Consider the following 17,185-nt stretch of genomic DNA (forward strand, 5'->3'; position numbering starts at 1 on the left):
TTCAAATCAGAATCTCTGCAGGTAGGCCCAGGTATTGAGGGTTGTCTTTTTAAAATAGTGCCCCTAAGACTTTAATAAACAGGGTTAAATTTATGACATAAAAAGATTCAATTGCCTACCTTAATTAAGATCAGCTGTGGACCACAACTTCTCCTTGTGATAAACACTGGCTGTAGGTCATGTGACTGACTACAGCTAACCATTGCAGACCCTACCCCAGTGTCTCCTTACTTGTAATGACTAAAAAGTAGAGACAGTAGGCTATAGACAACAGAGCTCTCTAGGTAGGTAGTTGGTGTGTGTGTTACCAATCCCTTTAAAATGTTGGAAAGATGAAAAGCAACCAATGAATGACAATCTCTGTAGTGACTTAATTCCACGGGATGAGATGTTACCTGGGTGGCTGGTTGCTAAAGACATGAAGGATGAGTAGATTCACTGCTAACTTATGCGACAATGAACAGGCAACTGAAAAAGTTAGAGGATGGTCCTCCAGTCATCTGCTTCCTACAAAGCCAGTCACAACCATTCCATTGACAAACTACAGGAAAGAAACAAAAATTAGATGTGAGAAATGTACTTAGAATAAGTAAAATATAATGATCTGTGGTATTTTGAGGAAATTCCCAAAGACCAAGAGAGAAGCACAAGATGAATGGGAATACCCTAAATCAGATCTAAGCAAATTATGCTTAACAGTAAAAAATGCCAGCTGAATACGTTTCTGAATACTTCTACTACTGTTATTAACGCATAGTAAATTTTATTAGAAGTGAACGAAGGGAAGAATCAGCAGTTTGTATATCCATAGTTCAGAAATTCAAATATAAGATATGGGAGGTTTATTTTTTACTTCTTTAAATGGCTCCTTTTTCATTTTTAAAGATATCAAACAGTAGTCTGACTACTAGCAGGCAAGTAAGTAGTTTGAAAGAAAGAAAAAAAGTGGTAGCTAATTTAATTACTCATTATTAATGAAGAAACACCAGAGTTCTGGAAAAACACTTTAGAAAACCCAGCACCTATCTCAGTTGTGATGAAGCATCAAGCATTAAGCCATGGACCTGGTAAACTTGGAGATTAAACAAGTGGCTAGTTCATAAAAGCCCTTTAGGAAACTATAGTAGACTGCAAAGATAACACAGAATGGTGTGGAGAAAGACTTCTTGTTTGTTAAGACAATGCACAACTAGATATAGAAGGCAAAGGTAATTATTAGCTGAAAGCAAGCAAGGGGACCCAAATCATATTCCCCAAATCTCTTTGCTCCTATGTTGTTTCTAAAGGAGAGGATAATTTGAACTTACTGAGACCAAGCTGATTTAGCAACAGCAGAATATACATCACAGGAAAATTTTCATCACATATTCAGGCTCAAGATCACTATTTTTTAGTTAAGAATTGTACCACCTGTGTGAAATAATACAGACTGTTAAAAAAGACACAAGGCCTAATATAAAAAATACAAGAACTACATTACAGTCTTTGTTAGACTGCCAAGTACTAACTTTCGTTTTGTTTTACAAACCACCTTAAAACAGTCCATATTGTTTTTGGCATCTAGCACTCTAGGAAGAGCACTGAACATTAGTATTGCAAGCTTGACTATCAATGACAATTTAGTAAAAATTCTGATATAAAGAGTACCAATTTTTTCTTCTGGCTACAGTCCCAATATGGTGTCATTTCAAAGGCAATTGGATAAACTGAGGCTACAAACCGTGAAGACACACTTTCTACCACATACTGCTCCCTTTCTTCCTGTCCACCTTTATGTCATCATAAAAGGAGTAGAACTTGATGGAGGTAGTAGCAGTGTTAACTCAGCTGTATAACCTACAGTATATAAGATACTCTTCTGCTTTACTGAAATGAGCATTTTCTCCCAAACCTTCTGCACACTACCAATATTTTTAACATCCACCCTGTAGGCTGCATACTAAAAAAGGTGAAAGTGCAATTCAATAAAGAACAATGGCCTTTTCCAAAAATGTTTTATTGCTCTAAGTAGTGAGATTTCTTAATCATCAAAATTGGAACAAAACCCAAGGTTTTGTTATAGGGCAATACAGCCATTTCATGTGACTTTGTTTTTAATTTAGTTTCGGCAGTAGATTCAACAAAGTTTAGATGGTAGCTGGATGGCATCAAGAAAGCTTGCCTAGAACTTCAAGTGGAGCATGAGCTAGAACATGAAGACTACCTTCCATCTGACAGGTCAGTCTTTCTTAGAACTCATAGAGTTATTTCAAAATTTAAGGCTCATAGTTACTAAGTATACACGTTATCTGGTAAGAAAATTTAACACTTCACTTTTTACCTTTTCCCAAACAGACTCTACACATGGCAACTGGAATATTCCTAGAAATTGTGCAGGAGAGAGACTTCCCTGAATTTATCACCACCTACCTGAAACCAGACTACAATTTCTGGCCTCCTCTTACAATCACAGCTTTAATTTCACAGCTCTAACAGCAACACACCATGGAGTACAAACATCACTGGAAAACAAGGGCCTGATAAAACCCACAGAAAAGCTATTCCCTAATATTGGGACTACTTTTAGCCATACTATTATAGATCACACTTTGTGCATAATAAATATAGAAAAATGTTGAAAATGTAGGACTCAACCATCTAATTAAAGCTGAGTAAACTAACCTAGTCGGAATTTAATTTTTAAATGAGAAATGACAAGAGTAGTAAATATAAAGAAAAACAAAAATAACTTTACTTTCCTATGTTAATACAGGTCAAGGGACCCTTTCTTCTGAAAAGGGTTGATAACACCAGTTCTCAGGAATAAACATAAGGCACTTGTTTAGAATACAACATCACTGCATTCCCCCCGCCCCACACTTGTTTTTCTAACCCTGTTTTCCCCCACAGTATCATTTGGAATTAATAGAGTGAATGAGGCAAATGTGAGATGATCCAGTTGATACTACTCAGAGCAAGACAGTACAGTACAATGCTTTAGGGTTGCTGTCTGGACATAAAATGAACCCTGTCAAGATCTTCTGACACCAGACAATGTATCCACTATCAAATAAACCTGAAAGAAAATAAAATATTTATTCAATAGTTCCAGTAAAATTGGGTTGGAGTACAATATACATGTTAGGAATTTAGCTCCTCACGGGTGGCATCTGCATCAAGAAGAGTTCTGAGTATTTATGAATTTTCATTCTAAGACAATCTACATCATTTGAACATTATCAAGACAAATATATGAATTTCATTTCAATATACAGTAGAGTTTAAACATAATTCACACATATACCCCCTATTATATGGCTGGTGCCTCCTCCCAACACCTCAATAGTGGCAGAGGTAGCACTAGTGTTCTTTCCCAACAATAAGAACTTCAGTTGCCACTCATAGGAGAAGTTGAAAAAAAGTTTGTTTGTTTGTTTTTTGCCATCTGTTAAGATGTTCCTGAGACAGGGCCAGTTAAGAAAACATAACAAAGCACTGGAGTTCAGTTTGTACTTCTCTTTACATCACTAATTCGTTAGACTGGGACGCGGAATGCAGGTCACGTACTATGAAAGGTTGAGTTTAGCACAACTGTTCAGTCAGTAGGAGCAGAAGGTCTCCTGAAAATTCCCTTTAGAATATACGTCTTATAAACTTAAAGTACCACAAAAAGGTCAATTATATATACAATTGAGTCACTTAATTTGCTCGGATCTTGCAAACGCAATGAGAATATTGAGCCTGAGGCCAGTTCTCAGTATATAGGTTTAACATTTTAAGGCTCGTTTTCTCCATCAAAATTGCAGTATTCAGTTTTCCTTTCAAATGACGAGTTAGGAATTACATTCATAGTACCTGTCACCATCCTAGCCCTCGATGAAATCTTAATGCAGGAGAGGCACTACACCTGCATTGCGGAGTTCCCCTGACATCGGCACTTGGCCCATCCTAAACGCTCCCATCAGCACTAGTTGTACAGCATGTTACATTGCCTCTGGCTTGCACCTCTGTTTCCACCTGTGTATTTTCACAGAAGCCCAACACAGATTAGTTGAAATATTCACACAACTGTTTTTCAAAACAATTTATTGCATCATATTTGGTACCTTATGTTTGACAACAAAAAGGAAATTACATCTGTAACTGCAGGAAAAAGAAGCTGGTCTGTTATTGAAAAAAAAATCTTGGGCCCTTTAAAAATTACAAAGTCTTGGGCTTGCCTGAAACGACTGAGCAAGAAATATATTCTTAGAAATGTAGGGCTTCAAGTATTACAAACCTGTGACACTGTGGAAAAATTCCAGAGGTATCTAAACTGCAGCACTTTTTTTCTGCATATCGTGAACAAGGCCTGCTGAGGTTTTAAACTATTAGTCTCTTGATCAGTCATAGAATGGTAGTCAGGAGTTCTGCTCTTTAACTTCAAGCCACGGTAGATTTTCTTTTTTCACTCTTGGGTGAAAAAATTCATGCGTGCTAATTAGTTGGTGCCACATCACAGTGCATTTGGTTCTTGCATTACAGTTTTAACAAGTTTGGCCAAAACAATGCTGAAAGGTTTGCATTGCTATTTTAGTTCTTCAAGTTTTAGTTAAAATTGAGATTGTTCCAACTGGTTCCTTCAGTTAAAAACTGTGGTACAAGAACACCAAACTGATCATGTACAGTGAATTTTGGAAACACAACAAGCATATTGAACACCCTCTAGGTTTCTTATAGTTCTGCTTGGTATCTATATGTCCCAGCTTCTACAACATCAAGCATCTGTTGTAGGTTTCTCTGTAAATAGTGATTCACATTGCATACTTCCTATGGTCAGAATCAACCCCGTAACAAAATCAGTCAGATGCTAAAGCCCCAACAACTCTTTGTGCTCAGTGAAAGAATCCAGTGCTAAAACAGCGTTTTTGCTGTCTGAGATATAGTAAAATCTCACAAGACAAATTTTAAAGTAATATTTCTGCCACACACCTGCTTTGTTAGCTGTAACAGCCTCCAGATTTTATATAAATTAGTTAAAAAACATGGGTGGGTAGGTAGGAATAGAATAAGGTATCTTCTTTTAATCCCTCAATTTTAGCAGCTTTTAATTTTTTAAGAAACTGAACCTATATCCTGTAATATGTTAGATATTTTATATATACTTTTTCAGCAGGATAAAAAAAAAACGTAAAACACTATTTGAAGGCAAGAACATTTACTCTTCTCATTCTGTGTAAGTTAGAGCAATGCAGCAGGTGCGTGACAAAAATATTATACACTAGATATGGTCCAAAGTCATTCCAATTGCTTGTTTAATGATGTTCAAATTTCATTGGCCAGTTCTTCAGTTTCTGCAGAACTATCTCCATTAACTGTGATCTTCATATCTTCTTCATATCCAGGAGGCATGAAAGCCAAAGCATAGGGGAAAAGCTTATGACAATTTGCTCTATAAACTTCAGCAGCTTCTTTACAGTCTCCTAGGCTACCATCACACAAGGCTTCTAATACCTCCATACACGTCTAAAGAAAGAGAAAAGGTCATGTTATAACTTGTCAAAGAAGTTTGTACTGTGAATTCATTAGACATTTCATTATCCACAGATTTTCTGTGGATACACACGTATTTAAGATACACAAAAGCATTTTACTTGCACATATATATCCCGTAAGAATTAGTTTCTTTGGAATTGCAGGGTTTACACAAAAGGATGAATTTTGTTGGGCAAGCAAAGTGTGTAGAGTGCTGCATTTAAAGACCCACTCATTCTGAGCAAGTACTCAAACCCAGGTGGAAACCCTGCCTCAGCCCAGGCTGGCCCTGTATATAAATGCAAAAATTTCTATGGTAACGTCAGTTACTTACACCTTTCACAGTTTTGTTTTGTTTTTTAAGAGGTTTAGAGATAGTTGACAATATCAAACATTGTTTTTCACCCTTGTATTCAAATTGTAGGTTTTCCCACTAACGAAGCAGGAAAGGAAGTCTCAAACCAAAGGGCACATACACAAGAAAAATTTGTTCATATAAACTGACAACCGTTTCAACCAAACCCCTTAGTGTATTTTCTTATATTTTAAAATATCTTATATGATGACCTGCATTTCCTATGTTTTATCTTTTCACCTGAAAAAAAATTATGTAGTTTGCAGATATATAGTATCCAACAACTTTACCACTCTAGAAATGTTCTAATCTAAATGATGTATTAAAATATTAGCAATCAACAAGTCAAATGTTTCTTGAAGGTATTTACTTCATTTGCCATTAAAGCAATACTTCAAATGCTTATTTTGTCTGACTAATTATCACAGGAAGTAACACTATGTCCTTTGTTTTTAGTGTGAACAAGAATCTGTATTTTGCAAGACATCCATGTATCTTTTACTCTATTTAATTTCATGTCACATTACAAGTTATGAAATGAGTGTTTTAATTTGACCCCTGGCATATGCATCTTCAGTATGCCAGAATCTTCATCCAGGGGGCGCCTGGGTGGTTCAGTCAGTTAAGCGAATGACTCTTGGTTTCAGCTCAGGTAGTGATCTTGGGTGGTACTAGCCACCCCTGCATGGGGATCATTCAGAGTCTGCTTAAGATTGTCTTCTTCCGGGGCGCCTGGGTGGCTCAGTGGATTAAAGCCTCTGCCTTCGGCTCAGGTCATGATCCCAGGGTTCTGGGATCGAGCCCCGCATCGGGCTCTCTGCTCTGCAGGGAGCCTGCTTCCTCCTCTCTTTATGCCTGCCTCTCTGCCTACTTGTGATCTCTGTCTGTCAAACAAATAAATAAAATATTAAAAAAAAAAAAAAAAAAAAGATTGTCTTTTTCCTCTGTCCCTCCCAACTCCTGTGTGCATGCATGTGCACTCTCTCAGTAAATAAATCTTAAAAAAGAGCTCTTAAAAAAGAGCCTCACAGGGGCACGTGGGTGGCTCAGTGAGTTAAAGCCTCTGCCTTCGGCTCAGGTCATGATCCCAGGATCCTGGGATCAAGCCCCACATGGTGCTCTCTGCTCGGCAGGGAGCCTGCTTCCCTTCCTCTCTGCCTACTTGTGATCTCTCTCTCTCTCTGTCAAATAAATAAATAAATAAATAGCCTCACAGAGACCACTGCTTGCTCAAAAATGCAGACAGGGCGGTGCCTAGGTGGCTCAGTCAGATGCGCATCCGCCTCTTGATTTGGGCTTGGTCCATGATCTTGGGGTGGTGAGACTGAGCTGCCCTGCTTGGGATTCTCCCTCCCTCTCTGCCCCTCTCCCCAACTTATATACACACTCTCTCTAAAATAAATAAATCTTTTAAAAAATGCACAGATATGAATGAAGTGAAATCTAAAATTAACTATGGAATATATATATATGATTTTACTAAAACACATATCTAGAAAGAAAAAGTAACAGATGTGGAACTAGCTCTTGAATGCCAGGTAGCCTGCTATGTGTGTGTACACACAGAGACAATCCTACATAAATTTAAGATAAGGTTAGTTTCTGATATGTATTCATAATGGTTTGGTAAACAGTATGCATAAATAACAACAACAAAAAAAAAACAGTTACCTGGGTAAAAATTATTCTCTTTGTGAAAAGAGAAATTCTCGTTAAAAGAGAAACAGAGAAGTAATCAGATACTCTTAATGGAGATTATGAAAAACTCTTTACCTGGAGGTTTCTGTTAGTGAGGGATTCATCAAGCGTTGTTGCCAACTCTACAGCTCGCTTCTGACTAGAAGGATCTAAATAATATACCATTTTGGCAGCTAAGGGACAAGTAAAAAGGAAATCTGTTTTATTTCAAAGTAAAATCAGCATCTTATCCTCTATCCATTCAAATATAAAATGTAACATATATGTGTACTCAGTGAGGCACTTTATTAGAAAAATAGGAACAGTCATTTGAAACACTGTTTAAAAAAACCCTGATAGACCAAAAATAGCTTAACTAGGATTAAAGTAAAAAAACTATGAAGAAATAAAATATTCTAATAATAGTTGTGTTTGTGCAGCGGAACCATGGATAGTTTTCTTCTTTAAAATGAACATAATTTGGGGCTGAGGGGAATACTCCACAAAATGTGATGGGGATGGGGATGTGGGAGGAGACATCCAACCTTGATGGTATGGGCCAAAAAGTTGAATTCAGAATTCCAGAGGCATACAAAGCTGCTGGCGTTCTTAGCCAGGTATTCTAAAAGCATCCTACTAATGCACTACCCACATGGTCCCATCAAGTCCAGACTGTGGACTGCCAGCATGGACCCCTGCCTGTGAAAAGGTTTCAAGTGCTCTGCATTGTTTAGTTTAATATCTTATATAAGCATGAGAAGTGAAAGATGATGGTTACATCCAAGTGAATTTTAAGAACACACTGAAGGGAGAAAGGAAAAAAAACAGAACTCTCCTCCCACCTTCACTATATGTAATATGTAGCTAAATGCAGTATACTTGCTTTGTTGTAAAGACAATGCTGAACCAGGAAAAACTACTGACCTTGTTGCACAGTAATAATTTTGTCTCAAAGATTTAATTTATAGGAAGCATATTTAAGCTATTTTCATAAGACTAAAATGTGAGATAATTGCAATACCTCTTCCACGAGAAATATGTAACCTTGTCACTGATTCATTACGATAAAAACTGAAATTGTTTTAGAAGGTTAAGATAAAAAGAAAATAATGTGATTACCTGATAATCTGTGTGGCAATGAATCAGAATTCCTTTTCAGAAAAGTTTCATTAAAATTCTTTGGATTCGTTGCTCCAAAAAGACGATTCATTTCTTGTTTTAATACTGTTCTAACTGTATCAGGTAAATCTTTACTTTCACACACTGCTGAAAAAATTAAAAACAAACTCTATTAGTAGTTAGATACTCTGATACAGTTTGCAGAAGTTAAAAAATTATGTGGAAGAGTCTGATGAAATACAGCAATTATACGTAAAAACTAGATGAACCTACTTATAATTCAACATTTAAAGAGCTTATTAAATAAATGTAAAGAATGTGTGTCAGCAGAATAATCTAATGATTTTCTAATAGCATTCAAAGACATCTCACTGATAAATGATTCACTTTCAGAAAAAAAACAGAAAGCAAAACAGGTAATGAAAGATGTAATTCTGTAGCCTTCCAAGCCCAAAGGCCTGCCCCCCTCAACTTCAAATCAAGTCTGTAAAGAAGGGGCTTTGATGACACCTACCTGATAAATACTGTCACAGTAATTATGGAGTGCTGAAGACAACAGAATTTTCCTCACCTCCATCTTCTATACCCAAGTAAGGCATTATAAAATTTAGCAATTTTAAAAGACAATATGACTGACTTCATTGACCTTTATTTGTAGGGGCTATTTAAACTGAGTTATCACTATATAATAAATTCTAAAGGATCAACAAAGTATTTTCCTGTAATGACTACATGCTAGTAATAATCTTATTTCCAGGGCCTGGGATTTAGGGATGGAAAAGCTGACCCTCCCCGCCCCAAACACTGACTGAATTTTGGTGTGCTTTTTTCCCATCATTATTTTGGTATATATATAGAGAGAGACTGAAGCTTTGAGCCAGACAGAACTGGGTTTGGATCTAGCCTTGGACAAGTCACAACCTCTCTGAACTTATTTCTTGATCTATAAAATTGAGGAAATACCTAACCTAAAATGATCACAGTAAAGAAAGGTTATATATAAGAGAGCTAATTATATAATAGCTAAATATATAATTTGATAAATTATTATTACTTTTGTCATAGATTGAAAATGTATCTTCCTTATGGTTAGGAACCACGGTGGTCACTTTTCAAATATCGTACTGATGAGTATGTATCCCATGTACTTAACTCATTATGTGAAGCAAAAGTTGCACAGAACACTAACCCTAACTTTGTGCTATGCATTCTGGTATTTTCTACTCTATTTCTATTTTAGATTTTCAAATGGTAGTAATGACTTACTAAACTGCTTTCATTATCTCCCTAATGGATCACTATCCTAAGTTTAAAATTAAACATGAAATCTTGGGTAGTAAACATCTACATGAAATATTTGACATATTATTATTATGTACCTGAATAATTAATTATAAGACTTTTGTTGGTTAAATAATATTTCTTCTCTCATTCTATAGAATTGAGTGGTTCAATTAAATGAGGGCTTTTCTCCCCAATTAAATGAGTTATTAAAGAATATAGCTTAAACTCCATCATGGCTGTACTTTCAACTTTTACAATTTATCAGTATTTGTTTTTCAGGGGAAGCAGGAGTACAGAGAGAACTCAAAGAAAAGTTGGTAAAATAGATTATAGCCAATTACAATGAACATTATGTCAAAACCAAGGATTTTCTATAAAATGTGGTACTTCCATGGGCTTTGTTGTTTTGCATTAAGTGCTTTCCGGACACTATATGAAGATGGGAAAGTAATCACATAGTTAGATTACAGTTGGTTACAGGTAGAAGCTAAGCTTCATGTTTTTATGATCTTCATTAAATCCGTTTTCCTCAGATTAAAACAATCTTCCCAGAAAAATCAAAACTGCTTTAAAAAAAAAAAAGCCCACACAATTAAAAAATATATATATTTGGGATATATAAATAGGAAATATTTATGTAACTCCCAACTTCCATTAATAGCTATTTCCAAAAATATTTGTCACTAAATCACAAAATGTTTGAGGCCGACTCTGTTTACTCCCTTGTGTTATGCAGACTGGAACTATAATTTCCAGGAAGATACTAATTACAACAACAACAAAACTCTGCTGCAGTACAACTTAGAATGTTGTATGGAATTCTATAGAATGCAATTTTACCTGTATCTTTAAGGAAAGGAGCAACCGCAAACATCACAATCTATTAGATAAGCTTTTATTGCTAAAGACTAGAGGGCTGCTGGATCAATCTAAAAATCCTTTGAAAGTGATTAAAACTAACAAAAAATATTGAGGTCTCAGGAAAATAAAAAATCCCAGACTACTTATCTTCCTTGCTATCTTCTGATAGAACAATGTCTTGTGAATCACAGAAAAGCAATACTTGATTGAGGGAAGGGTAATAAAACCTTCTCTAAGAGGCTTTTGATTGGAGTCTTTCAACATCTTAAAATTAAAATAATGGTTGGTTCATCCTAAAGCAGATTAAGTTAGTAATCATCAATGGTTAACAGTCGCATTGAAAAGGGGGCTGATTCTCAGCAAAAAGAATTTCTCTGGGGCACCTGGGTGGCTCAGTGGGTTAAGCCTCTGCCTTCGGCTCGGGTCATGATCTCAGGGTCCTGGGATTGAGCCCCACATCAGGTTCCCGGCTCAGCAGGGAGCCTGCTTCCCCCGCCCCCACTCTGCTTGCCTCTCTTCCTACTTTTGATCTCTGTCAAATAAATAAATAAAATCTTAAAGAAAAAGAAAAAGAATTTCTCTGGATTCCCAGGCTAGCTGGCATTTTCGTTTATAATTTGGGTAGAAAATGCTCATATTTTTGGGACACCTGGGTGGCTCAGTCGGTTAAGCCGATGCCTGCGGCTCAGGTCATGATCCCAGGGTCCTGGGATCTAGTCCCATATCAGGCTCCTTGCTTGGCAGGGAGTCTGCTTCTCTCTCGGCCTCTGCCTGCTACTCTGCCTGCTGTGCGTGCTCTCTCTCTCTGGCAAATAAATAAATAAAATCTTTTTTTAAAAAAAAAAAAACTCATATTTTGTGTAAGCTAAAGACTACTCACTACTAGTTAAAGGACAACCTAAAAGTGATTACCACTCAAAACAGTAAAGTAGATAAATGAGAGTATTAATGAAGTTTTTAGGAGAGAAATATATTAGTATAGAAGAAAAATAATCTGCAAATAAAAGAAAAAAGGATTTTGTACAAATGACAGAGGAAAAGACAAAAGATTCATTGTAGAACAAGATGACCAGTGATTTTAAAAGCATGTAAATGAATAATGAAACAACTGAATACCTAAGCAGAATCAATTTTTTTAACAAGCATAAATATAATTGAAGTAAGTAAGTAAGCAGGAATGTAGTAGTTTAAGTTGCTCTAAGTCCTATAACTTTAAAAAAAAAAAAAACTTGAAAATCATCTTCATAATTAAAAGGGGGAAAGAAAGATGACCTGTATGGTAAATTACTATGTAGCAGATACTAATTACATTGGTAGTATAACAACATTTGAAGGATTTTAAGGGTACTCATAATCAGCCTAAAATGAGTATATTTACTTGGTTTCTATAATAAAATAGGTGTTGATGCACCTTTTTATCCCCATACTTCCCAGAAAGGTGTTACTGTGAGAATTTCTTTGTGAAGAAGTATAATATAACTTGACATGACAAACGTGTTCTTGAAAAATTACTTCTAAGTCAGTGTTGTTGTTTTTTTAAGTACCAAATATATTAGTTAAAGGAACCCTGTAGGGTATATCAAAGATGCCCCGACTCTGTGCCTTTGTAGTTTCAGATATTTTTATACAGTATACACCTGTTTTTAACAGAGCAGTCTACCCAATTCTTGAAGGCTTTTTAAAGAGACAGTGCATCATTATCACTCCAAATTATCATTTGTCTAAATTTAGTCAAAATCAGAATTACTTTGTAACTCTCTTCCTGACAAAGCTGTCAGCTAAACATCTGGAGCAATGGGTATAGCTAACAGTGACACAAAATAATTCTATTCTTACATCAGGACCATCCTGCCTTTGTTCTTCTGAAATCCAAGAGCATTTTAATTCTTGAAAGAACTGTTCCAAGGAAACAGTCGTATGTTCATCAATCCACACACATACTGTAAATAAATATACTCAGATATGCCACTTTTAATTCCTATTTCAAAGGTTAGTCTCCAAATTCATAGAATTTTATGTATTATTTTACTACGTTTTAGGAAAGAGCTGATTATATGAATAAAGTGTTTATATTAATTCTCAAAACAGCTTAAGTGCACTCCATCCTAACCAGGAATGGATTTAAGACCATTACTCTTGGCCTTCATCTTCTAACTCACTATTTCAAAAAGTTTAATACAAAAAAAGATACTAGAAATTTTATTTTCTCTAAATACAGCAATTCTGGGCTGCCTGGGTGGCTCGGTTAAGCCTCTGCCTTCAGCTCAGGTCATGATCCCAAGGTCCAGGGATCAGGACCCACATCAGGCTCTCTGCTCAGCAGGGAGCCTGCTTCCCCTTCTCTCTCTGCCTGCCTCTCTGCCTACTTGTGATCTCTCTCTGTCAAATAAATAAATAAAATCTTAAAAACAAAATAAATAAATATAGCAATTCTTTCTTCTATTTTCTATAAGGCGGTTATGTTATTTATTAATTTCATAATTTAAGAATCTGAGAAACATTCTATGATTCAGTGTCTACAACAGGAATCAATTTTTTTAACAAGCATAAATATAATTGAAGTAAGTTTTTATTTTTTCTCAGAAGTCAAAAGAATGTTCTTAATCAGGACAATTTAGCATTTCTCAAAAGACTGATTGGGAAGACTGATTTACTCTCATTATTTAAATATGTATGGATTCAAATATGGCTGAGTATTCAGCAATGAGATAGGTAATTTAACAGTACTTGCAGATTGTTCTATTATAAAGATTCAGTCACTTAAAAATTAAAACTACCACCATCACTTGACTACAGGAATACTTTACTTTAAATGTATAGCTCTTTAGTATAAAGAATAATATGAAGACCTGAGCTCTCATTCCTGCTTCATTACTAATTATTTGTGTTACCTTGAATAAGTCATTTAATCTTTTAAGGGCCTAGATTTCTCAACTATAAAATGAAAAATAATTAGCATAAAATTCTACCTTTTACATTCTCAAATTCTTTAGTTCTACTTCATATTAAAAGTAATGGATCTTACTATGAAAATATTAGAAAAGCAGTGAATGCCTTAAAGTTCTTTTAAATCTATATTTAGTAACAAAAATTTTATGACTCCAGGAATTCTGAAGACAGATATGCAAGGAGGTAGCTAGTCAATTTCAACGAGATTTTTCAATTTTAGAATGATTTATTAAAAAACTTTACACAATGAATATGATTCAAAGTTTCAACTTACATGTAACTTTTTAGAAACAGGAACAAAGGTTATTCTCAAATATTTGGACTGAACAATTCTATATCAAAATCATGTAACATTTCTAGCCTTAAAATAAAGACCTTCATCACAAAGAAAAGAATCCTGCTTTTCCCCTTAGCTAATTTAAAATACATCAGCTTTAAAATGACTGAGTTTATGACAAAGTTAAATAGATCACTTATACAGTCACTATCCACTACTGTAATCAAATACTTAAATAATGTAAAACAAAAACATACCAGTACTAAAGAGTCGAATCATACACTCATGAAGCCAGGGATGACTAGAATCAATAGCAAATGCCCTCTTTACTGATTGTAGCATCAAAAGAAACTTTTCTATAAAAAGAAAAAGTAAAATATATTTTGATCATTTGATAAAATAAGCTGCCCTCCTTTGGAGGATTAATTTAGAGAATTACAAATAGAGAAACTAATTTACAGTCAATCATATGTGAACTGCAACATGATTGAAGCAAATGATTTCCTCAGATTAGAACATTAGCTAATATTTTCCACACAATATTCATTAAGAAAAAAATGTTTTATGAAGTACAAAAAATTTAGATAGCATTCAATAATATTTGAACTAATGCCATATAAACAAAACTTAAGCCATTTCTTAACCTCCTAATTTAATAGAAGTAAATGGATTTTCTGCACTACTTATAAAACTTCATTACTGATACTTCAGACTAGCTCTTTTCTTGGGTTTTGTGACATTCATATGAAATGGTTTCCCTCCTAATTTGGTGTCCTCTCCTAATCAATCCCTGGTTTTGCTTCCTCCTCAAAAGATACAATATTCACCAAGGTAATGTTTTCAGTGATTTCTCATATCTTTCTACACTATCCCTACACACCCTCATGTTTCCCAAGCTTCAGTAGTGTTTCCATCTGTTGAATGGAAATTTCACCTGATTACTCACTGCACTTCCAAGTCCCATCTAAAAACCACTTCTTTGTTAAGACTTCCCGATTTGGTACCATTCTCCAAATAACAAAATTCAAAACTCCAGGCTCCTCTGACATTTCTTTTTCCCTTACTCCAACACTCAGAAAGCTAAAAATACTGCCTATCACACAACTACAGTGAATTCCAAATGCTGAAGAGCCCTTCAGAGGTTAGAACACAATCAAGAAGCCAATTGTAAGGAATTCAGATTGCCCTTCCCCACTTTAAGGAGAACAGCTTTTTTATACTTCAGGATTCTGTTTAAGAACATTTGTTGTATTGCGGCACATGGGTGGCTCAGTAGATTACAGGTCTGACTCTTGATTTTGGCTCAGGTCATGATCTCAGAATCATGAGATCAAACCCTGCACTGGGTTCCTCCATGCATGGAGCCTGCTTAAGATTCTCTCTCCCCCTCTCCCCCCAACCCCCACATAGCTCCCATGCACTCTCTAAATAAAGAAAAGAAAGAAAGAAAAAGAAAAAGGGGAGTTGCATTAACTTTTCTTTAGAAGTTCCTAAAATTACTGGACTATTTATTAAATTTCTTTTCCAAATTACAACACAATCATTTTGGAAAACAGAAATATAATGGAAACCACTGTAATCACTCAAATCCATCAAAAGACCACCTGTTTGTTTGTTTTTTTTAATCTATTTCTTCCTGGCCCTTTCTCTATCTTACATCCCCATGTAAATATCTTAATAAAAATTAAAACCAAACTATAGTTTTGTGTCCTATTTCCAAGCAATGCTATATAGCAACCTTTACCCAACATTACTATTAATTACTTTGGATAAACTTGATTTTTTAATGGAAACTCTATAGAGGTACCATTTTATTCAATCTCTTTTAGAACAGTTACACTGCTTGGAGCAAAAACCTTCTGTCAGATCTTACTAACCAATTGCCCTTCCCTTCAGGATGTGTCACCTTAATGATATACTTTTTTTTTTTTTTTTTTTTAATGAACTACCTGGATTATAGCAATTCAATACCACAAAGTCTTAGTATCTATATATAGTCTAGGCATTCTAAGCAAGACAACCAAGAGGTTCCATTATCTTTTACCTGACTCGGACAATAGACAACCTCAACATTATTTAAGCATATTTGTGTTTTCTTAATGCATCTTCTTCCTTTCCATGCATCTTCTTTTAGAAATATCCATTTTTCAAGATACACCTCAAGCACCACATCTTCTAACAATAGTTAATAATAACCAACATTTATTCAGTGCTCCCTCTGTATCAAGCACTAATCAAAGCTCAGTATCATTAATTAATTTTATCCACACCTAAACATAGTAACTACTGTATCTGACCTTAATCTTAGTTATGTATGTATATCTATTATTGATTTTAATGTCCTAGGAGACTCACAATATCGTACACATGTAACAGGCATTTCTGTGAGAAGCTACATTGGGAAAAACCCTATCGTGGTGAGAACACTGGATTTGGGTGACTATATCTAAGAAATACAGTGATCAATTTTGTCAGGGCCACTATACCCTAATTGCCTACCTTTCCTAAAGTAAATCTCAAAGGCAAAAAGATGCGTTTCTATCTTGTTCTTCACCAAGTTCTTCAACGGTGTTAAAAATTTAATAGCTTCTTCCAATGGAGTTTCAACCTAACAAAAATAAAAGATATTATACAAATGGAAGCAAGATGGGGGAGGGGGAAAAGAATGTGACTTTATTCTATTAAAAACACTTCACTTTCTGGGTTTTTTCTTTTTGGTAAAAATCACTTACCTATTACCCAGAAATACTGTCATATTTTAACTTCCCATAATCTAAAGGAAGGGGAATTTGAACTCTACAACTCTTCACAGGTTTTTAACCATATATATATATTATGTCTGGATAGAAACTATCCAACAAGTAAAAAGAAAGATAAAACAGAACCAGGCAAAGAAAGACAGTGAGATGAACAGGTAAGGTAGCCAAGGGGTAGGATGGGGGGAGGACAGAGGAGAAATATTAAATAGGATGCAGAGGGGTCAAGAGAGAGAGAGATAGAGAATATTACAGAATGAGTCAACATTCTTTTTAAATTCAAAGTGAAGTATGATCAAGCTATTAAAGGCAGTAAAATAACCATTCTATCTTGCTTTGTTCTCATACAAATTCTATAGAATCCATATTTATTCCAATGCCATACTAATGGTGAGATAGCATTTAAGAAGATTT

General features: G+C 35.1%; 1 protein-coding gene and 1 long non-coding RNA gene across 3 annotated transcripts in view; one reads left to right on the plus strand and one right to left on the minus strand.

The window, feature by feature from the left end:
* The first annotated feature begins 1,419 nt into the window (after positions 1-1,419).
* On the plus strand, positions 1,420-2,660 carry LOC309863203. Its single transcript, XR_014310926.1, has 2 exons — positions 1,420-1,948; positions 2,103-2,660. It is a non-coding gene; the product is annotated as an uncharacterized lncRNA (long non-coding RNA).
* Positions 2,661-4,048: 1,388 nt separating this feature from the next.
* NAA15 (N-alpha-acetyltransferase 15, NatA auxiliary subunit) overlaps positions 4,049-17,185 on the minus strand; it is an 82,384-nt gene continuing 69,247 nt past the window's right edge. The window contains exons 16-20 of one of the 2 annotated variants that reach the window (XM_082727638.1): positions 16,515-16,623; positions 14,273-14,371; positions 8,645-8,788; positions 7,622-7,719; positions 4,049-5,484 (exon numbers count right to left, since the gene is read on the minus strand). In XM_082727638.1, coding sequence (XP_082583764.1) covers positions 5,284-5,484; positions 7,622-7,719; positions 8,645-8,788; positions 14,273-14,371; positions 16,515-16,623 — 651 coding nt within the window. In that variant the 3' untranslated portion in view covers positions 4,049-5,283. Of the gene's footprint in view, positions 5,485-7,621; positions 7,720-8,644; positions 8,792-14,272; positions 14,372-16,514; positions 16,624-17,185 lie in introns of both variants that reach the window. The other variant, XM_082727637.1, reaches the window with a different exon arrangement.

This window comes from Mustela nivalis (assembly GCF_964662115.1).
Source record: "Mustela nivalis genome assembly, chromosome: 4".
In the NCBI taxonomy this organism is placed as follows: Eukaryota; Metazoa; Chordata; class Mammalia; order Carnivora; family Mustelidae; genus Mustela; species Mustela nivalis.